The 23,358-nt window shown below is 44.0% G+C and overlaps 1 protein-coding gene across 3 annotated transcripts in view; it reads left to right on the top strand.

Annotated features, from left to right (window-relative positions):
* Nucleotides 1-23,358, top strand: part of ZFAT (zinc finger and AT-hook domain containing) — a 233,530-nt gene that overhangs the window by 163,006 nt on the left and 47,166 nt on the right. For all 3 annotated transcript variants that reach the window (XM_008001600.3, XM_008001598.3, XM_038000102.2), the window contains one exon: nt 14,798-14,936. In XM_008001600.3, coding sequence (XP_007999791.3) covers nt 14,798-14,936 — 139 coding nt within the window. The remainder of the gene's footprint in view (nt 1-14,797; nt 14,937-23,358) is intronic.

The raw sequence follows: 23,358 nt of genomic DNA, 5'->3' as shown, positions 1-23,358 counted from the left end.
TAGAAAGGAGGTGCTCAGCTCAGGATAACCAAGCACGGTCCCAAGGCTCATGGGATTCTTCACACTCACCAGATGCAGTGAGCCAGGCCCTGGAGGATGCTGAAGGATCACAGCAGAGGTTCACTGCAGCCCACCAGGAGCCCTCCTCTTAGCAAAGAGCCAGTTTACTATCTGTAAGTGTATTGTTGTCTTATGTTGAGCACAGCAAACCTAGCTTCATTATTGTGTTATGTTCAAGAAGCCTTAATGGAGATTCCTGTAAGAGGGAGTGCATGTGATCTGTTTCTGGTGTGTTCTTTGGAAATCTGTGCAAATGCAGTCACAGTCAATCTTCACTGCTGCAGTGGTGTTAACTCTGACCTGCAGTGTTTGGTAGTTCTGTGGGCAGTTTAGATGGGGGTCTGTACAGAGCCAGGTCCTGAGGTGGGAATAGAGAGGGAAGGGGAAGAAATGGTGAGAAGGTTATGCTACTAGAACTTTGGGAGCTGGAATTGCTACTGTGAAAACAGCACCATCTTGTTGATGCTGTGATTTGAAATGCAAATTCATCTGCAAAACTGAAAATGCAGTATAAAAGCAAAAGTTGCAGAAATCATCCATCTGATCCATTAGCATGAGAGATTATTGCTGAGGTGGAGCTTGTTTGTGGTGAGCCTTGGTGATCAGTGCCCCAGTGGCCAAGGAGACTGGGGTGTGAACATTAGGATCCAACAGACCTTAGCTAGAACACTGGTTTGGCTGGTGACTAACTGCTTGACCTGCAGCAAGCCACTTAACTTCCCAGGGCCTTGTCAGCAAGAAGAGAATGTTTATATCTCCATCTTTACCCTAGGCGACTGAGGCATCTAATAAACACTCAGTGATAGCTGTCATTATCTGTTGCGAATTTGGGGTCCCCTCCTTAAGCTCGTCTTCCTCTATTGCTGCAAATGTAAACAGGAAGTGTTCAAACTCCAAATGCAAGTTAAAGGAATACCGTTGGTTCTCTTCCTTTAACTGAGGCAGTTTCCACTGTTCTTTGTGTAAACTGTCAATGGTAATAATTTGATGAACATCTCCATGCAGACTGCTCTGTTTACATTAGCTCCAGTCCTTGCAATTAAAGGAGCGAACATTCTCAGGGTTGCAGAGCTGTTAGGCAGTAGAGCTAGATTGAGGTCTGACTCCAGAAACCCCTGCCAATTAGGGGTGGTGAGAAGTGTCCCAGGCCACAGACCTCTCCACTGTACGTGGTGGGGAATATTTGTTGGAAGCATCTGTTCTGGTTGTTTTTTTTCCCCAGAAATAAAAGAGAGGTAAGACTGAAGAAGCTATCACTTCATCCTTTATGGGCTCAGATTAGATAAAATTGCTTTATAAGTCTCAGAAGTAACTGAATTAAGTCTGAATTCAAAGTTCTCAAGAACTTGGGATCCCACCCTCCCCCAGCCCAGCTACACACTTCTCAGGGTGACTTGGTGCTAGCTTGCATTTTAGGGGATTGATGGCCACCCCAGACATTAATGAAAAAGAACTTCATCTTCCTGTCGCATTTCCTCAGCTACAGAAGTGCTGTTGTAAATCTTACAGGTATCCTACCACCAAAACCCTTCGGGAAGCACTTGCATGATCAAGACCGTCTCTCCACCTGGGTAACTTGATATAAGCTTGGCAGTGCCAGAGTTATAGTTAATATTTCCTCTAGGCCTGTCACTGGGTCTTTAGAGAGAAATTCCTACTAAGCCTCCCTTTTGGAATATGTTATAGTTTCAGTGCAGTTTTCATCACACAGATGAAAGAAAATAAACCTAAAAATCACTCTGCATGTGCCGCGATAAGTGGTGTTGTCATCAGTGTTATTAATGTTAGTAATAACTACCAGTTGGATGCTATGTATCATTCTAGGCATTTAATGTAAGTTCTGTGTAATCCTCATAAAAACCTTGTGAAGGGGACCTCTGTTGCCTCTTTACCCATTTGGCCATACATTTCTTTTTACTGTCTTTCTTTCTTTACTTTTCTTATTGTGAAAGAGAATGTAAGTCCAGAATAGTACATATGGCGTGAAGATGTGGTGTGATGAATAATTATAAGGTGAACACTTGCATAGCTGCTGCCCAGAAATAGACCATTACCGGACACCCTCCTGCAGGACGTTCCTGAGACCACCCTTTCTCTGTCCCAAAAGTCACCACTTCCCGACTTCAATGACAATTACTAGGGTTGGTACAAAAGTAATTGTGGTTTTTGCCAGTAAAACACATGCTAAAGCACCTTGTTTAGAGATGTATACATGGATGGCATTATTTTTAATGGCAAAAACCGTAATTACTTTTGCATCAACCTAATACTTTTTTATTTCATTATAGTTTTGCCAACCATGTATGCATATCTAAACCACATCTAACTAATTTTTTTAAATTACTTTTTCTAGAGACAGAGTCTCGCTGTGTTGCCCAGGCTGGTCTTGAACTCCTGGGCTCCAGAGATCCTCTCACCTTGGCCCCCTGACTAGCTGGGACTACAAGGAGGACGTGTGCCCCACTTCTAGCTAATTAAAACAATTTTTTTTTGTTAGAGACAGAGTCTCAGTATGTTGCCCAGGCTGGTCTTGAACTCCTGGGCTTAACCATTTCTCCCACCTCAGCCTCCCGAAGTGTTGGGATTACAGGTGTGAGCCACTGCACCTGGCCTTGTATATTTGTTTTGAAGTTTGCTTCTTTACTCAGAGTTATATTGGTCAGACTGACCAGTTCTCACGTATAGCCCTAGTTCACTCATTTCTTTGCAGCACACATGCCATTGTGTGAAATATGACTCCCCCCTGTGAACCTAGCATGATGTTATTATTCATTTAATTGCAGGGAATAATTGGGTTCTTTCTGTTTTGTTGCTTTTATGAGCTCAGCTGCTCTGGACTCAGGACACCTGTGTTCTGGTATGCTTGTCCACCAGTTTCTTCAAGATACATACACCCACAGAGGACTTGCAGGCCATGGGATATGCACAGCTTCAGCTTTGCTAGCTGATGCTCAATTGTTTTCCAAAGTGGTTGCACCAGTTTGCAGCAGCATGCATTAGCCTCTCTTGGTCCGTATCTTGGTGTGAACTTTCCATGTTGCCAGTCTGGTAGCTGTGCAGTGACCTTCTATGTGGTTTTACTTTTATCTTCATGATTGTTAATGAGGTTGGGCCCCTTTTCATATGTTTTTTAGCTGCTTGGATCTCTTTACTTTCTTTTACTCTCCTTCCCTCCCTCCTCCACCTTTTTTTCTAGTAAAGTATCTGTTCAGCTAGTTTTTCATTGTTCTATTGGGAGATTTTGTTGTTTTCTTACTTGTCTTCAGGAATTCTTTCTCTCTCTTAAGTGTGGGTCATTTTTGGTTATATGTTAGGGATACAGTTTATCCTTATTTGGCTTTTCTTCACTTTCTTTGTGATGTCTCTTAAAGTTCTTAAATTTAATGTTTTTTTTTTAAAAAAAATTTTAACCAGATTTTTAGCTTTTTTCTTTTGTTGTTGTTGTTGTTAGGAGGGTTTGCTGGACTAACTGCACATGAATCGTTAACAGAAAGAGGCAGACAATCTTCCTTTCTCTTTTAGCCACATAACTGTATTTGAGCATCTGCCTGTGCTGGGCACTGCACTGGCTGCCAGGGGAGCATAGGTGAGCGGGTTCTGATGTAGTCTGTACTCTCAAAGGATTTGCAGCCTGTGGAGGGCGGATGTGGAGAGGCAGGTGGCAGTTACACCATAGCAGGGTTCGTGCCACAGCTTTACCAGGTGTTGGGGGACAGAGGAGAAGAAGAACTTACATCTTCCTGGGAGTGTTAGACAAAATTTCAGGGTGAAGGTGGGGCGAGTAAAGAGCAAGCTGAAGCTCATGAAGAATGGATGGGGGCCTAGCTGATGAACTTTCCCACTCTCAGTACCACAAGACAATGGGTCGACATTTTTAGTAACTTGGGGATAAAGAAAATGTTGAACTCATCAAGTTTGGCTCAAATCTGTGAAGCATAATAACATTGTCTTCTTTCAAAGCATAAGAGGGGGCATTGTTTTAAGTGAGGAGGTGGGTATTTATAGTGTCATCCCATGATTTATGCTTTGGAGATCTAAGGCTTGATGCGTTGCTTGGAATGAATGGGTCAGCGTTGAATCCAATGTGATCAACTTGTTCATTCAGACAAGTTTAGCTGATTTTCACTGTCAGTGGCATGTTTCACTAGATAACCATAGCCCCTTCTCACTTTGGTGTCATCTAGTATTAGAATCAATAGATTCTTTCTCGAGGGTATTGAGGGGAAGATACACAGAGCCTGACCCAAGGAACTCAGTAGAATAGAGCAATATCAGAAGAACAGAAGTAGATGCCTGCACACAACAGTTGAGAGATCCACTAAGGGGCAGGAACAGCCTCCTGTGTGCTGAAGTTGTTCTGAAAGTTAGTGAAGTAGAGAAAACAGGTGGGGAGTGTTCTTAATGAAAAAGGAATGGCTTGCAAACAGGAGTGGCAGTTGCAGGAGTGAGATGGTTTGGAGCAAGCTCCTGCACATCTCCCAATGTGCCTGGCTGACCGTCACAGAGAGGTGTGGGCAGGTCATCCGGGAATTTGTACATGACCCCATCTCTTCTGTGCAGTAAGTACATGTAATTGGCTGGCTGTCACAGAGAGGTAGTGGGCAGGTCTCTGGGGATTCGTACGTGAACCCATCTCTTCTTCTCTGCAGTAACTGCATGTACCTGGCTGACTGTCACAGAGAGGTGTGGCAGGTCATCTGGGGATTTGTACATGGCCCCATCTCTTCTTCTGTGCAGGAATTGCATATGCCTGGCTGAGTATCACAGAGAGGTGTGGGCAGGTTATTTGGGGCTTGGTACATGCTCTCCTTCCACTGCTCCCCCTGCCCTCACTTCTGTACAATACCTGCATGTACTTGGCTCACTATTACAGAGAGGTGTGGACAGGTCATCTGGGGCTCTCCATAGGCTCTGGCAGACCTTGAAGGCTCTGAGCAGGGGGCTGATAAAGACACTTGTTGTGTGAGATCATGTCCTATGCAGCAACATGGTTCAAGCTGGAGGCCATTATCCTAAGTGAATTAGTGCAAGAACACAAAACCAAATACCACATATTGTCACTTATACGTGGGTACTCACTGAGTACGTGTGGACACAAAGAAGGGGACAGTACACACTGGGGCCTGCTTGAGGCTGGTGGGAGGAGGATGAGGATTGAAAAACTACCTGTTGGGTATTATGCTAATTACGGTAACAAAATTATCTGTACACCAAACCCCCGTGACATGCAATTTACCGATGTGACAAATCTGCACATGTACCCCTTGAGCCTAAAATAAAAGTTAGAAAGAAAAGAAAGACACTTGTTGTAGAGAGAATGGCAGGATCAAGACTAGGGTAAGAAGGGCAGTTTGGAGACTTGACTTTGGTCCAGGACACAGCTGCCTGAGGGAAATCTGCTGATGCGGTGATGGGGTGTTCTGGATAGAGAGAGAGTGAGAATGCAAATGAGAAAGGAGCAGTATGGTTCAAGTCCATTGACCGAAGATGACCATGGAGAGAGATGTGGTCAGAGAAGTGGGCAGGTCTGGATCAGGCAGGCCTTGTAGAGAAGAAAGTTACCAGCTGGCCTGGCCTTCAAGGTCCTGGCATCTGGGAGGGAGGAGGTAAGATGTAAACATTCAGGACCTCTAGTAGATGGTGGTGAACGAGGTAAGAGGATTTAGTGGAATGCCTGTGAGTGTGGTGCCAGCCACCTCCAGTTCGTAACATATTGCTTGGCGTGTAGTAGATGCTCAGCAGATACTTTATTTATGAGTAAAGATAAGAGATCTTTTTGGAAAGAAATGGCAGCATGATTTGACATTTAAGTTTTATGTGAGGTGATGACATATTTTGCCTATTTTTCTTATCTTTCAGTGGATCATGGTTGATGGATCCTGTGATTGTCATTCCTCAAACTCAGACACTGGCATTAATTTCTCCATTCTCTTCCTTTCCCTCTCTCTCTCTTTTATTTCCTTTTTTCTTTCTTCCTTTCCTCATCTCTTTTTTTTGTGTGTGTGTCTTTTTACTTGTGGTAAATGAAGATTAACTGATGATTGGCTTGTATTAGTCCATTTTCTGTTGCTTATAACATAATACTTGAAACCGGGTAATTTATAAAGAAAAGGAATTTATTTCTCACAGTTCTGGAGGCTGTGAAGTTCAGGGTCAAGGGGCTGCATCTGGTTGAGAGCCTTCTTGCTGGTGGGGATTCTGCAGAGTCCCAAGGCAGTGCAGAATATCTCATGGTAAGGGGGCTGAGTGTGTTCGTGTGCTAGGGCATGTCCCCTTCCTCCTCTTAATAAAGCCACCAATTCCTTTCCCATGACAACCCATTAATCCGTCAATCCTTGAATGGGTAAATCCATGCATGAGGACAGAGCCCTCATAATTCAGTCACATCTGAAATGCCCAAACTCTCAATACCCCTCAGTACTCAATAATATTAAATTTCAGCGTGAGTTCTGGAGGGAAAAATATTCAAACTATATGCATGGCTATCTCCAAATCTGAAGTCCAAGATTTCCCTTAAGGTCACATGAGGAAGCCCTGACAGAGCCGGCAGTCCTGGCCAGCACATGGAACCCAGTGCCCGGAGTCCTGCTGGACCTACGAGAACTGGCCCCTCTCCCCTCTGGTGCCAGTGGACAGGGCCACTTGATCCACGGAACCCTGAGCACATTTTCGTGAGCCTAAAAAATGACCCCAAACTACAGGAAAACTACAAAATCAAGATGAACAAATGCCTACAGGCCAAAGTTTAACTTAACTGATGGTTAAATATAGTTCATAAAAACTTCATGACACTTGAAGTCTATTTTTTAGGTTAGAGTTTTTTCACTTTTTCAGAATTTCCCAGTCCGCTAGATGGCCATTGAGGAATAAAGGCATATGAGAGAGACGGTTAGTGTTTCTAAGTGACTTAACATGCAATGTTATGAAAGTCTTTTTACTTATATTTACAGGAGTGAGTCCAGGGCAGTTGATGTATGAGTGGGTACAGTTTAATTGGGTCATGGTGGTGTAGGTGGGACTTTTTGTAGCCTTTGAAGGTGGCAGAGGGACTCTGTTGCCTCCATGCGCGGGCAGGCAGCCTCCTACACAGGGTCCCAGGCCATATGAAGAGAAGAGCTTCTCTAGAAGGGAAGGGAATGTTGTTGTCATAGGGAAAATTGAGAGGACACCCACCAGGAGGTTTCTTGGAGCCTCAGATGACCACATTAGATGGGGGAATAAAAATATGGGAACGTTTTAAAAGAGAACATTTAAAAGAGATAGAACCGGTAAAACCAGCCAATTCTGAGGGCTGAGATGATGTGTGAGAGGGAGGAGATGGAGCTCCAGACTCCAGACTCCCCTGATCCTCTCACCTACTATCTGTCCTCTCTTGTCCTTCTTCCGAGCCCATCTCCTTTTGGCTGCCTGCCCCTGCACCCCAGGGCGCTGTTCCAATCCTGCTTCTCTTCTCACTTTATACACTCTCTTTCTATGGCTGCATTCAGTCTTAGGGCATCTGCTAGTTTCCTGTGCTAATATGCTAATGAACTGATTAAAGACCACAGTAGTGAGGCCTATGGTGTTTTATGATTCTCAAAGCACAGTCGTGCTCTCTTTTTGGTGCCCCATCTAAACTCCATCAGGTAGGCAGGGAAGGTTTGCTGTCCCATTTCACAGATACGGAATCCAAACCAGTGGAGGTGTAATGACTTGGCTAGGGTGACTCCACCGTTAGTGGTGGGCCTAATGCCTGACCCTCTTCTCCTGCTCCCGGTTCATTCATGCTGCCGCACTCCGTTCTTCTACCCTTGCTTGACATAGAATGCAATCATGTCCTTGAGAAGGTCCTTCTGTGTTGTAAAGGTGTCCGCATTCTAATAACACCACTTCTGTGTATCAGCAGTGTATAAATAGTCTTGTACCAACCAGTCCACTTCATGTAGGTCATAACCATTACATGACCTTTTTCTGCATTTGAATCCAAATTTTCTGATACCAGACGGGTGGTTAGTCTCCTTCCGTATGTCTGTCTCTGTCTGTATCTTGATTACTACACCAGCCAGGTTGTTAAACTAAGGTTGAAATAGTGATGTATGGCCCCAGGTTTCACACACTAGTGTCATCTGGCACTTTCTGTTTTGCCTTTATTCTTCTTCACCCTCTCCAAGGTAGGCCTGTCAACAAAGGGGCGGATTCACATCTGATCTTTGAGCCTTTTGATATATGTGCCGCCTTAATACCATACTTGGTTGCACAAATTAGACTGCAAAAACCTTACCTGATGACAGCCTTCTTGCTTGCTGTGAATAGGAGCCAACAGAACAACTCCTCGTTTTACCAAAAAGCCATCCTCTACATTGCAGTCAGTTGCCAATGTCATGACCTTGCACATTACCTCATCACCAGCTTCTCATCTGCTTTACAACGTTCCTCTAGGTCTGTTCCTTGATGCCGATGGGAAATGCGATCACTTTAATGTAGTTAGAGGTTTTTAGATGTCTTCTAATCAGGCTTTTCAGAACCCACTTTCATGTGTGAGGTAGGATTCCCTGTCCTCTTCTATTCTCTTTCTTTTTGTTTAAAGAACCAAAACAGCAAATTCTCAAATTATGAAAATGTGTATTTTACCAGCTTTTTATTTTTAAGAAGCAATAGGGTCTCACTCTGTCACCCAGACTTTTACTATGGTGGTGACATCTTGCTTGCTTGACATAAAAATAAGGACTTAAAGAATTTCAGCTTTAACAAATCTTCACTGTACCTTTTTTTAATCTTCTTTTTTTTTTTTTTTTGGCGACAGGGTCTCATTTTGTCATCCAGGCTGGAACACAGGGGCGCAATCTTGGCTTACTATGACCTCTGCCTCCCAGATTCGAGCAATTCTCGTGCCTCAGCCCCACAAATAGCTGGGACTACAGGCATGTATCACCACGCCTGGCTAATTTTTGTATTTTTAGTAGAGAACGGGTTTTGCCATGTTACCCAGGCCAGTCTTGAACTCCTGACCCCAAGTGATCCGCCCACCTCAGCCTCCCAAAGTGCTGGGATTGCAGGTGTCAGTCACTGTGCCTGGCCCAATGTACCTTTTGAGAAAGATTTTTTTTTGATGCCACCTTTTGAAAAAAGGAACATGACCCAAAACCCAGCCTGTGCTCCTCGTCTTTTCTCCTTGACTTGCTGAAGCCTGACTTTTGCCTGTGTCATGCTGCTGAACCTCTTCTTGGTAGGTTACCGGTGCCACCCCCTGATTGCCAGGTCCAGTGGACACTGGGGAGGCCCCTTCCTGTTGGATTTCTTAGAGCACTCAGCTCCATTATCCTCCTCTACCTGGAGGACCTTATTCCTCAGATCCCATGATTCCAGACTCCCCTGATCCCCACACCTGCTATCCTCTGTCATCCCTCTTCCAAGTCCACCTCCTTTTGCCTGCCTGCCTGTGTTCCAGGGTGCTGTTCCAATCCTGCTTCTCTTCTCACTTGATATACTCTTTCCATGGCCACACTCAGTCTTAGGACCTCTGCTAGTTGCCTGTCCTCTGATCTGTGTTTGCAGCCCAGAGCTGTCCTCTGAGTTCTAGACCCACCCTGTGGGATGTTCAGAGTTCTAGGAATACACCCTCTCCCTCCCATTATCCATATAACTTCCTTTTTGCTGGTGGCCTTCCTTGCCTTCTGCCATCCGTGCTGGAAGCTTGGGAGTCATCCTAGAGGCTCCATCTCCTCCCTCTCACACATCATCCCAGCCGTGAGGTCTGGCTGATTTTACCTTCTTCATCTCTCTTAAATGTTGTCATCTTTTCCCATATTTTTATTCCCCTGCCTCATTTTAGGCCTTTAGTATCTCTCGTCCATGCCACTGCAGTTAACTGGATAATTGATTCCCTGCCTCCAGTCTTGTTCCTTTCAAGTCCATTTTCCATTTAACTTCCAAGTATCGAGAGTGATATTTCAAAATGGGAAGTTGGCCATTGTCCCGCCTGACACCTCCCAGGGGCTCCCATTGCCTAACATGACTTTCCTGACCCAGCACGCAGCACACTGTGTTGACCTGGCTGGCATTGACCCTCGTCTTCTCCTCTGCCCAGTCCTTGCCTCATAATGATAGCCCAGTAACTGCCCACATCTCTCCCGGTCAACTGTGGGGTTCCTTGGTCTAGAGGTTGATACTTAGATCTGGGCCACCTTATGTCCAGGAGACCCAAGAATACCAACCCTTGCCCCTCTCAGTTGGAGTTTTAGGGGGATATATGCTAGGGGAAAAAGTGACCAGTGGAAAACCAGATAATCTCTTTATTGTTGGCTGGGCCTGGGGCCCCATATCTGATGCAAATCAAGTAGCCAGGCTAGGAGACCGTGAAACTTTGGCAAGTCTCTAAACCATTCTGTGTCTCAGTTTCCTTACCTGTAAAAATGAGGATAATAATTGCACATACTGTATTCGTTTGATGTAAGACTTATAGGAATTAATCCATGCAAAACATTTAGAGCTATCTGGCATATAGTAGCTATCAGTGAAAATGAGAGAAATCAGTAATATTTATCATGTTAGATCTCATTACTTTGGTTAAGAACTTCTGTGCAACATTGAATAATAGCTATGCTGATGGGCTCCCTGTCTTGCTTTTTGGACCACGATAAGAACTTCGATGTTGCATTCCAAATGAGCTATGGAGCCAGCTTATATCTTCCTCCCAACTCTAGGCTGGATTCTGTCCTGAAAGCTCTGAATAAATAACTTCCCTTTTGAGATTTAGTGTCATTTGTTGTTTGCGAGTTTCTGACTGAGAAACCAAGTTCTATGATTTAGTTTGCCCAGATACCATTTAATCTTTGGAGTTGATATTTAAGTCCCCAAACATGTATATATTTAGGGAATCACAAATCTGCCTCATTCACCGTGTATCCCTGGGGGTCAGAGGACAGTCAGAGGTCAGTAAATATATGCTCCATAAATGAAACCTTGAGACTTTTGCAGTATTGATAAGGCAGCAGGCTTTACGTCTGGTAGTGGCTTACCGATGCTGTTCCCTCCCTCTGCCTGTCTCCTCCCCTGCGTCAGCCCCAGGAGAATTCTCTGCGGGCCTGCAGCAGTGCCTCACATATCAGAACTTGTTTTGCTTGAAGAGCCTAGATGGGGCTCAGTTCCCACACTTCGGGAGAGAAGATCCCCAGCAGAAAATGGGTGGTAATGGACTTCATGTAGAGGTTCTAATGGATATGAAGGATAGAAGCAAGACCAATGATGGAAAGGGACTGGGAGGTTTATCTTCCTAACTCCCCCTGCACTGTTCAGCAGTGAAAAGACTGCCGGGGCATGTTTTGAACCCCCTGCATCAAAGCGGAGACTAAGTAGACAGCAGACTGCTGGAGAGGCTGCAGAAGGAAGTCTTGCATGGAGAGATTTCTCCAAGTCAAGTGTTCCTTTCAACTCTCAGAATTGAAAATTTTGATAGAAATTGCTAGCTCAGAGACTGAATCCTCATTTGGGCTCTCACGTACATTTTTGCCAATATGCTCACATTTTGGCAATTTTTCTTCTCATTAGCAATTCTGCCAATGGATGGGCATGGGGAAGAAAAGGAGCTGAACTCACAGGAAGCTGTTTATCTGCTTTGCTGCAAGAAGGGTGAAATTGGCTCTCGAGTCTGAAGCTAGGTTTGCAGGACCATTTCTTATTTTCATCATCCTTTTTCTTCCTGCGTTTTATGCCCGCTGACTGCCCGATGCTGGCGATATAGCATTTTCACTTTTTGATTTCTGTGTAAATGCTAACATTCCAAAAATAATATCTGCATGCTGTTTGCTTATTTAGAGATGAAAGCACTTGAAAATGGTTTAACTTTTATTTTAGCTTTGCAGTAATCATATATTAGAATTTTAGACCTTTTGTTCTCTGTGTGCTAGATAGATGAGAAAGCCAGACAAATTTTGCCTTTGTTCCAGGTCCTTTTGTTTAGTAAATGCTCTGGGCCAAACTCCAAGGATTCCTTACCCGAGGGACTTAATGTAGAAACGCAGCACGTACGGTGCAGCACAGAGCATCCGGTAACCAGAGTGTGAGCCTTGGTGTAGGGCGAAGTCCCTGGGGAATGTTTTAGAGCTGGTTGACCGACCAGATTAACTGCCCTGTATCTTTCCAAGAATGGCCCTTCTGGGGATGGCAGTATTCCCTTTATAGGCTGGGAGGGTCTCCTTCTCTGTGCTGGAGAGAGAGAGAGGAGGACAGGGGCGCTCTGGAAAGGCTTCCCGGGAAGGTTGGACAAGACTCCGTGATCAGTTGAATAGTAAGAAAGAAGGAAAAATGAAAGATGGCTGTGGGTTTCTGTCTTTGATGACTAACTGATTTTGCAGAAAGATATGAGTCCAAAGTTTAAGGGGCCTATAGAACATCCCTGCAGAGATACCTGGAAGGCAGTTGAAAATTCCCATCTATGGTTCGGGAGAGAGGACCCAACAAAACATATAGATCCACCAGTCAGCAATGCAAAAATGATAATTGGAATCAGAGCAGAAGAGCAAATCCAGCCCAAGACCAGCACCTTAGAAAGATCCAGCATTTGACATTAAGCCTGTGTTGCAGATCTCATAAATAAGTCTAGAAAGCTGAGCCATGGCAGAACCTGGTGACAGTGGCATGACGATGTCACACCTGCCACAGTGGGATAGGGCAGCCAGCTTAAGGAGATGGGATGGAGGAGCAGAGGTCTGAGCAGAAGGCACCCCCAGGAGTTGCTTGCTAGGAGATGGCAGAGGCCTGAGAAAGGGAGGTGACAGCATGAAGGCTGAAGGGGGAACTGCTCTTGGAGCAGGTGGTGGGCAAGGGGTCTACGAGGAAGGAGTATGACTTAGGCAGGGGGTGAGGTGGAAGATTTTCCTCTTCCTTTTCTTCTTTTCCTCCCTCCTCTCTCTCTCTCTTTCTCTGTCTCCCTCTCTCCCTCTCCCCCTCTCCCTTTCCCTCTCTCTCTCTCTCTCTTTCTCTGTCTCCCTCTATCCCTCTCCCCCTCTCCCTTTCCCTCTTTCTCTCCCTTCTCTCCCTCTCCCCCTCTCCCTTTCCCTCTCTCTTTCTCTCTCTCTTTCTCTCCCTTCTCTCCCTCTCCCCCTGCCTTTCCTTGTCTCCCCTCTCTCCCTCTCTCCCTTCTCTCTCTCCCCCTCCCTCCTCCTCCCCTTCTCCCTCTCTCCCATCTGCTTCTATGGGAAGACTGCATCACAGTTTTATACTTGAAGGGAAGAAACCTTGAAGGAGGGACTGATCTAAGCTTCAAAGATGAGAGGACATTTTCTCTACTGTTGGTGTACTTCACATTCAGACATTTCTGTTGCTGGTTTAGCTCTTATAGGTAACAGTGATAAAAAGATTGATGAATTGGACAGTCAAGGAGTAAAGGTATTGTTTGAGGTCTTAATAGATGCAGTGGTACATCAGCTTCCAGATGCCCGGTAAGAATTGTGATAGAATTGCTGATAAAATCAGTAAGAAATGCTTTGCACGGCATTTTAGGTATCAGTTTATACGATACCATTTAATTCTCACAACAACCTTATGACATGGACATGATCCTCATTTGCCTCATGTAAAGATCCATGCTAAGAGAAGTTTCATGACTTGCCTGAGGTTCTATCATTGGGCAAGGCCAGAGGTGTGACTGGACTTGCTCCATCTGAGTCCCCTGCACCAGGCAGAGTGCTGCTCCCATTTTGGCTGTTGCATGCTCTTCTGCTCCTCCTGGGCTAGAAGGCTGCTGGGTCATCAAACAGGCCCTGAATGACCCTGGAGCACTGTCGGAATCATACAGCACGTGGATTACAGGGGCATGCTGGCAGCTCCTGAGCAGGGGCTGTGGTATGAAATTTGACAGTGATGGAGATGCGCGTCCATTGAGCAGCCAAAGGCCAGGTCTCACTGAGCTTCCCCAGGGGCCCAGCAGGCGCCTCTTTCCCCAGCCCCACTATTTATGCAGCCTCCAAAGCATTGTGCCAGGGGAAAGACAAGGCTGCATGACTCATTCGTGGCCTCATCCCAAAAGTGCCTTGTCTTGACCAGGTGGGCGTGAGAAATAGGTTTTACCTGCTAGACTTCTCTAATGGTTGACACTTGTGTATGCCGGTGCTTGCAGGCAAATACTGCGGAGGAATTGATTTAGCTAAAGAAGCAAATACAGTGACGCATCACTGAATAGCAGGGATACGTTCTGAGAAATGCGTCCTTAAGCAAACTCTTAGTTGTAGAACATCATAGAATGGACTTACACAGATGTAGAAGGTATAGCCTACTTGCGCTTGCAGGCTGTATGGTAGAACCTACTGCTGTGACCGCTGTTGTATATGCAGTCTGAGGTTGAGTGAAACGTCATTATGTGACTCCTGACTGTAGATCAGGGAACTAACTGTAATGAGAAAACTACTTTTAATGTCATTCACTTAAAAAAATGATAGATTACTGTATTGCTTTTTTGGTCTTCTTCTTGAACAAAAACTAAATTCTGAGGTGGATGAAAACAGAAAAGAAGTAACAAAAGCAAATTCATTCAGTAGAGACAGCTCCTCCTCTGAGGCACCTTGTCCTGGTCCCTTGGTTGGTCACTGCAGAGGCAGGTCTCAGCATTCTTGCCTTAGTGGTTTTCCCTAGAACATATCACAGGTGATGGGGCCTGCTCATCTTAGACCTTCTGGGTGTCAGATGCTCATCAGGTGGGAGCAGCAGCGAAGGCAGACATCTGGGGCCCACCTTCTTTAACGCCTCCTCATTGTCCCCACAGCCTTTCCGCTGTGCCCACTGCCATTACTCCTGCAACATATCTGGCTCTCTGAAGCGGCACTACAACAGGAAGCACCCTAACGAGGAGTATGCCAACGTGGGCACCGGGGAGCTGGCGGCGGAGGTGCTCATCCAGCAAGGTAGGCGAGGGGCCAGCAAGCTGGGGCCCTGCCTGCTTCCTTGTATACCAAGTCCCCCAGTGGGAAGAGCTGCTGACATCCTGCAGTTCAGTTCTCACACATAAATGTGCTGGTGACGTTCGTTCTTCCTTGTCATCATTATTGTCATCATCATCCTTATCATTGTCAGCATTACTTCCTGCCTGATTAGTATTAGAACAAGCTTAGTGGAAGTCTAAAATGACAAGTGAAAATTCACCCACAGATTCTACTACCCTCAGCAATGCTTATTTGTCAGCATTGCCTTCCATTCTTTGTCGGTGCATAAAGTTCACGGAGACGAAAGTTCAGTTGTCTTTCTTTACTTCACGTTAACAGGAACATTTTGTTTTTCTTTGGTACATTGTCTTCCTAATTATGACTTCTAAGGGCTTTTTGTAATTCAATATTGAATGGAAACACTGACAATTCTGTTATTGAACATTGTGGGGTTTTTAGATTTTTTCTTTCTTTGTAGTTATAACTAATGCTATTGTAGGCATATTTATAGGTGAACCTTTTTGGATTATCTAAAAATATTTATTGAGTAAGCTTGTTACTTATTCATCCTGAAAAGAAAAAAAGGCATTCTAGAACATTTAAACTAATGAGAATTGATGAAAGCCTCTTTTCATTTTAAATTATTACAACTTTGTGGGGGTTTTTGTTGTTTTATTTCAATAAATAATCACATTCCCACTTGAGAGGGCTTAGCTTATGTGTTGTTACCATACAGAGAATTCTGTTGTATTTATATCTGCACTTCAATAATTCAGCTAAAAAATGATTGCAGCACACTGTTTACTGCTCCTCTTTCCTAAGTCCTGTGACTATTTGAAGCTGAAGACAGATTTAGAAATCTGCCCCCAGTAAACAGAGATGTGGAATTGTAGACTGCTGCAGCTGGGGAGGCTTGGCGTTTTGTTTCAGCGTGAAGCTCCGCTCGCCGTAATAGCCATGAAATGCATCTTAATGTAAAACAAATGAATTGACTATATCCTTCAGCACTTTCAGTGACAGGGCTGTTGCACGGAAATAGATGAGCAGCACAGAAGACTCAGGATAATTTTAAAGCCATCCATCTGGGGGTAATGGTGAGCTTGCGTCTTCGTTTTCCTAATGGCAGTTTTATGGAACTGGGGAGCAGGATATGCCGTGGGGAGGGCCCTGGCTCCAATCTGCATTCTTCTTTTTTAGCTGCGCCATCTTGGGCAAGCTCTCAGGCCCTTCACCTGTAGAATGGAGTTCACAGCAGTCATCTTCCACGATGGTGGAGAGGATTAACTGAAAAAACACGTGCATGCAGTACATGTTCAGTCCTTGCTTTTGTATATTTTTTTCTGAACATATTTAGGACTTATGGAGCCATCACATTATTTTTTATGACCCATGCCAGTGCCCCATGTCCAGGAATTACAGAGGGGAGAATAGATTGGCTTACAGCCCCAGTAAATAACTGGAGTTGCAGGTTAGGGATTCTTTTTCACATCCTTCACACTCTTGGTTTGGATTGCCAGGAAATAGATGTTTACTGTGGCTGTTGGGACAGGCGTGAGGATCTGAGTGATGATACCGTCATTGCCCTGTGCTTCCAAACTTTCATCATTGCCTTGCGAAAAATGTGCTGAGGTTGAACTGTTTCATGCCCTAAGTTTCCAGTTAACTTCCTAAGACTCTCTGTAATCAGTCATCATTCCCTGACAGGAGCAGGGTTTTATATTTTATCTTTGCAGGGGTGCTTTTGGTTCCTCTTTCAGAGATACATATACACACATACACACGCACACACACACAGATATATATTCACAGTTGTTCCTAGGCATCCATGGGGGATTGGTTCCAGGACCCTCCACAGATACCACAATCCACAGATGGCTCAAGTCCATTATATAAAATGGCATGGTGTTTGGATATAGCCTACACACATCCTCCTATGTACTTTAAATCATCTCCAGATTACTTATAATAACTTATACAATGTAAATGCTATGTGAGTAGTTATTATAGTTTGGTTTTTAATTTATATTATTTTTGATTTTTGTATTGTTATTTTTTATTTATTTTTCCTGAATATTTTCAATCTGCAGTTGGTTGAACCCATGGATATGGAGGGCCATTTGTACATATATATAGATGTATTATTTGTATATGCAAATGTACTTGTATGCATATGTATGTATATATGTTTATCCCCCCATTCCCTTCAAGGGCCACGTTGAAGGAGACGACCCAGTGTCTCTCGACTCTTAAGAGGCCTTGCGCCGCTGTGCTTTGGCAGGAGAACAGTCTCTGAAATCAGATGGCTGGTGGAGTATGAACACAGTTTAGAAATCTCAGAAGCACAAAGTTCACGTTGTTTTTATGTCTGGGAGAGGGGAGCAGAATGAAAGGAGAACATGAAACCAGATTCAGTTACTGTTTGGAAATGTTGAATTGTTTGGAACCACTGCAATTTTTCATTTTCTTTTGATTAATTTCAAGTAACTCTCTCCATCCCCATTTGGTTTTATTTTCCTCTTCTACTCCCCCAAAAATATCTTTATACTTTATGATTTGATATAGAGGAACATGTCTTAAAATAACATCATAAAAAACACAAATAACATGTATTTTTCTCAGAAGGATTTTACAGTCTCCTTTAAACCACGTGCAGGGATCCCTTGTGTATCAGCTGTATTAAACAGTGTCACACTGTGATATGTGCAGCTATTGATTCCTAGGAAAGACCCTCCTGCCTGCCATGCCACAAGGATCCCGGGATTCCAGGGAGCGGTTCAGTGCACAGTGCTGCAGAGGAGGTCAGGAGAATGGCCTAAAAGGAGCCGAGAGTTCCCACATCAGACACGTCTGTTCTTTGCAGGTTTCTAAAGGAAGGCACTATGGCATTCTCCATGGAGTTTGGGTGGTTTACCGTGTGTTCCCAAAGCTTGCTGGGAAGGATGGCTGCATAGGCTCTTCCCAAGTAGGAGGGAGGGGAAACCTGACTTGTAGAATTTGCCAATTTCTGTCGTGTAAATATTTCTACCATGGCCAAGTTTAAGCTGCTAACATGATGTCACTCAACGTGGAGCTGGGGGACGTGTGCCCATTTGGCTTATGAGCTTGCGTATCTTGGCTCCCACGTACCTTTCACCCTGAGAGCACTGGGTGACATTGCCAGGTCTCTGCCACCAGGGCCTGTCTGGATGCACTGATCCCTCAGAACTCTGATACTTTGTAGTAATTAAGGTAGTACTGAGCACTATGTAAATATTGTACTCCTGGCTTATATTTTATGTGCATCTGATGCTTTGAAGACAGATTCCTCTTAGCCATCACTTATTCATTAATATGGATTTGAGGCATTCTCTCACACAAATGCACATTTCATGCTGTTTAAGGAAGAAATACTTGTATTGCTTCAGTGGGCCTGCCCCTTTCCTCCCCTTAAAATACACCTGATTAAACTAGCTCAAGAACTGGTTCAGTAAATCACAGTAAATCACAGGCATCAGATACTTCAGATACATCAGATACATCAGATACTTTGGTGCTAAGCTTTACGAAATCTTTTGCTCACTCCTAGAGCATGTAGCAGGGTGAAAATGGGGTTTAGCGGGCTTTCCAGTGGCTTCCAAGCCGTCCCTCAAGTCTTTCTAGAGACTTGGAGTGAACACAGGCTTGGGAGTCAGATGGACCTGGGCTGGGATTTCTGATCACCGTGGACCTTGGGCCAGGTACTTAACCTCTCTGAATCTTGGTTTATATACCTCCATAGCAGTTGCAAAGATTAGATGTCATTCTCTAAGATTCCCAGAGAGTGCCAACAGTAAGTTCTTGATGAATGGCTCAAATCCACTATTACGTTTATCCACATATTTCTACTTTGAGCATGTATCTCCCAAGCACCTACAGTGGGCCTGGCACCATGCTAGACATTGGGACTTGGTGTCAAACAAGGCAGTCATTGTTGGTATTATTGTTATTCCTGCCCAGGTTGGGGACCAGGGCTAGGCAGCTCCCGCCAGAGCTCTGTATTCTGATTATAGCAGAAGGAATACATCCCCTTCAGCTATGGCCTGGAACAGAGTTAGCTGCTTCTCCCAGGGGACTGTGTCCCCCAGTTTTAGAGAGTCATTGAAGTGTAAGGGTGGGTAACTGGAGCAAGAGAAAGCAGTAAGAGGAGAAGTGTTGAGGAGAAGTCTTAGTATTTGGCATCTGCTAGAATCTTTATGTTACTTCGAAGTGCTATATTAGAAAAGTGTAAATATGTATGCATGTGTACCATGGATGTATGTTCATATATGAGTTTTTTACACCAGATTCAGGGAAAATAGCATAGCAGGAAATCCAGAAACTGTGAAGTAACCCACAGGTGATATATTTGATTTTTAGACATCTTAATTTTAAAATTGTTTTTATTAGGGCCCGGATTCAATAAGTTGTTGGCACATGCTTCTAGTGATGTGATATAATGCTGTGTTATTGATTATTATTTTACGTGTTAATTTATCTCTCACAATGGCCCTGTGAGCTTGGCATAATCATTCCTATTGTAAAATAATGAAATGAAAGGAGTGCTAATAACTGACCTCAGGTCACACCAAGTGAGCAAGTGGCCAAGCCAAAGCTCACATGTTTGATGTCCCCTAAAGTTTGTAGATGTTTGCACTTAGTAGAGAGGAGGAGAAGAAAGGGGAGGAGAAGGAAGAGGCGTAGTCATCTCTTAAGCAATTGGGCCACATTTGCTGGTGGTCATATAGTAGTTTGTGGAAAAGTCACACACATGGATACTGTTTATTTTCTCTTATTTCTTCATCCCCAAGGCTAGTTGCTAATCTGACCGAAGACTGACTCTGTGACCTGTCTCTTTCCAAGCCCTTCCCTGTGGTTATCCAGAGTGTCTCAGATCCCAAGATTTGGGGCGCATGTGAGGGGAGTGGGCAGATGGGAAGACCTCACTTACGCTCCTCTACCAAGTGTTTCTCGTGGGGTTTGGGACCTCAGCTTGGCTAATAATAAAATGTTCTTTGTTTCCTCCGCTGCGTTTTCCCTTTTGCTCTTTTTCTTGAGGATCCTGTGGGAAGAGGGTCTGGGATTTGAAACAGGATTCAGATAGTCCCAGGTAGGATCTAACATTGCATGCCGTGTCACCAGGAACCCTCCTCTTCAGTGCTTGCATGTGACTTCCAGTTAATTTCTACCCTTAAGCATTTCCTAGCTCTGAACTGGGGCTCTGGCTGGGCCCTAGAACAGACACTAAGTTAAGAGACAATAGGAAGTGAAATGTCAACAAAGTTCTGTTCCATATTTCACTTGTTAATCTATGTAGTACAATTATTCCATATCCTTTCCTCGGATAATTTACCTGCTTTTGTTCCTTGTCCTTATCTGTATTCGCATCCATCAGTGCCTGTGTTAGTTGCCTGTAGCTACTGTAACAAGTCACCGCATACTTCGTGGTGGATTAAAACAACACAGATCTATTTTTTTTTTTTTATTATACTTTAAGTTCTAGGGTACATGTGCACAAAGTGCAGGTTTGTTACATATGTATACATGTGCCGTGTTGGTGTGATGCACCCATTAACTCGTCATTTACGTTAGATATATCTCCTAATGCTATCCCTCCCTCCCCACCCTGACCCCACAACAGGCCCTGGTGTGTGATGTTCCAGCAACACAGATTTATTATCTTAGTTCTGAAGGTCAGAAGTCCAAAATGAGTCTCACCAAGTTAACATCAAAGTACTAACAAATACTCCTTCTAGAGACTGTAGGGGAGAATCCCTCTCCTGGCCTTTTCTAGCCTCTAGAGGCTACCTACATTCCTTGCCTTGTGGCCCCCTCCTCTATCTTCAAAGCCAGAAATGGCCAGTGAATCTTCTCTCAAACTGCACGTCTGTGCTCTCTCCTGCCTTCTTCTTCTGATGACCTCTGTGATAGCATTAGGCCCACTCGGAGAAACCAGAATGACCTCCCCCTCTCAAGATCCTGAACTGAATCACATCGTTTTTGCCATGTAAGGTAACATATTCACATGTTCTGGGGATTAGGATGTGGCTGTCTTCAGGGGCTCATTATTCTGCCTACTGCACTCAGTGTCTTTTTTAAGAATATGAACTTTAGGGCAGTAGTCCTCTCAAAGAAAAAAAAATAAAAATAAAGAATATGAACTTTAGCATCTTCACCTTACTGGAAGAGAAAACCAAGACCCGAGGGTTTCAGGAAGCTTTGGCTCACCTGAGCAAGTGCCGGATTCAGGTCTTGTGACTGCCCAACCCAGTGTTGTATGCCATGCTGGGAGTTATATTATTGAAAATGAAATTGAATTTTCAATAACGCCAAGCACCACAAAGGAGCAGAGATATTTTAATGCCTGAAACTCCTCCAGAATATATTGCATTCCAAAAAGAGCAAAGGATACTGTGATCCGTTTTTTTAAATTGCTCTTGAAATTCTGTACTTTTCCTGGTTAATCAGTCCATGTGAGGAAACTGTGATTTGAGGATTCCTGGTTTTTATGGTGTGCACTTAATATCAGTGCCATGAGTAGATTCACCAAGTCTTCCGTTGACCTTTACTGTGCATTGCCTAATAATTTACTGAATTCAAATAGAAATTAATTTATCTCAGCTTTGATATCAATTAACTGGCATAGTTATACATTCAGTCTAGATTACATATTTTCATTTGTTGTTCTTTAATTAAAGTCACTGTGGCAAAGGCTGAAGTTTTAATTAATGTGGGGGCATTATCATATTAAGTTTAATTTAAGCATAATATAAGAATGTTTTCCTCTCTGAATTAGTTTCCACTAAAGAATACCCCAGAGGGAATCTTTAATTTCATTTTAAAGCCTAAGTTTAACCTTTAAAAGTTTGCCTTTGTTCATCATCACATATTAAGTCTTTATAGGAGACGCAGCATCAGTTTAGCAAAAAAAAAAAAAAAAAAAAAAAAAAAAAAGTAGAGGTCCTCATACCTTAGAGGTTTTAAAAAGATGATTGAAGGAAAAGACACGATTTTATGTGATTTCAAAAAGCGATAACCAAGGAAGTTAAAAATGAAGTTTAATTATCCTCTGGGCAAGAAAGAAGCTCGTTTGTTTTTGTGTGAAAAAAGAGCACAGTATGTTTGAGTTTCAGAAAATAAACATCCATCTGAGCTGTCTTTTCTGCAGAATATTCTAGAATTTAAGAATTTGATGTTTGTTGCCAGTCTTTCTGCTGACAGTGGGTGCCTTCTGCCTCGGTGCCCTCCGCCTCTACCAGGGTTGGGATCGGGAAATAGTGGGCGGAGGTGCTGGGGCTGCATAGTGGCTGGCAGGTTGGCCTCTGTACTAGTGACTGTTTGGAAAATCACCCACCACCTCAGCTGATAGAGCAGAAACCCTAATAATAGAACACTGCTCTCTCTTGATTCCACTGACATGGAATTGATTTGGAGATTGAGCACATCCAAACTGCATCTGGGAGATGATTCAATGTGGGCCACATTCCTGTGAGGTTTATCTGGTATAATTTGTCCAGAAAACCTTGATATCAGGACAGAATTCCTCCATTTCTTCCCATGTACCCTAATGAGCAATACATAAACATGGTAGCCTGAGATACACTCAGTGGTCAGCTCAGCTCTTTTGTTGCCTAAGTATAAGCATCTTAGTGGTTTGTTCAGCTCACATGTATATTGGGGAGGTGGGATACTTTGGGACATCACTGGACCTGCATATCAGACATATAGAGGGGACTGTGTGTGAGGCTTTAGGACTCCACACAGAGGATGAGGAGGCTGTATAGGGATTTGAGTTGGAGAGGTGCTTAGTAGAAGAACCAGGAGTGAGTGGTGTCATAGAAGCCCCAAAAGACTAGATCTTGACTGGAGAATGTGGTCAGCATTGCCATATAATGCACAGAAGTCACACTGTACAATAGCAAAGCCTGGGGTTAAGGATGTGTGTTAGACTTAGATTCAGTTCTTAGCTTTGCAGTGTGACCTCAGAAGGGTTACTTCACCATCCCAAGCCTCTGTATAAATCAAGCTAAGCATGCCTGTGTCATTGGGCTATTGGGAAGAAACCATGACTTGATGTATGAGGTGCCTGATGCGTGGTAAATGCCCAGTTAGTGGAAGACGTTTGTTGTTATTGTTATTAGTAGTATTGGTGGTGGTACTAGTGGTAAGATAAAGAGTGAAGAGTATTGATTGGATTAACCAATGAGGACGTTAGCTGATCTTGACATGTGCAATGCCAGGAGAGAACTGAGTGCAGGAAGCAGCATGCTATGGTGTGAGGCAGGGCTTCTCAACGTCAGTACCACTCACAACTGGGGCCAGGCCAGTGTTTGTTTTGGGGGCTGTGCTGTGTGTTGTAGGGTATTTAGCAGCATCCCTGGCCTCTACCCACTGGATGCCTTAGGCACCC

Source organism: Chlorocebus sabaeus, chromosome 8 (assembly GCF_047675955.1).
Source record: "Chlorocebus sabaeus isolate Y175 chromosome 8, mChlSab1.0.hap1, whole genome shotgun sequence".
NCBI classification, from domain to species: domain Eukaryota; kingdom Metazoa; phylum Chordata; class Mammalia; order Primates; family Cercopithecidae; genus Chlorocebus; species Chlorocebus sabaeus.
This window is presented reverse-complemented; position numbering and strand designations above follow the sequence as displayed.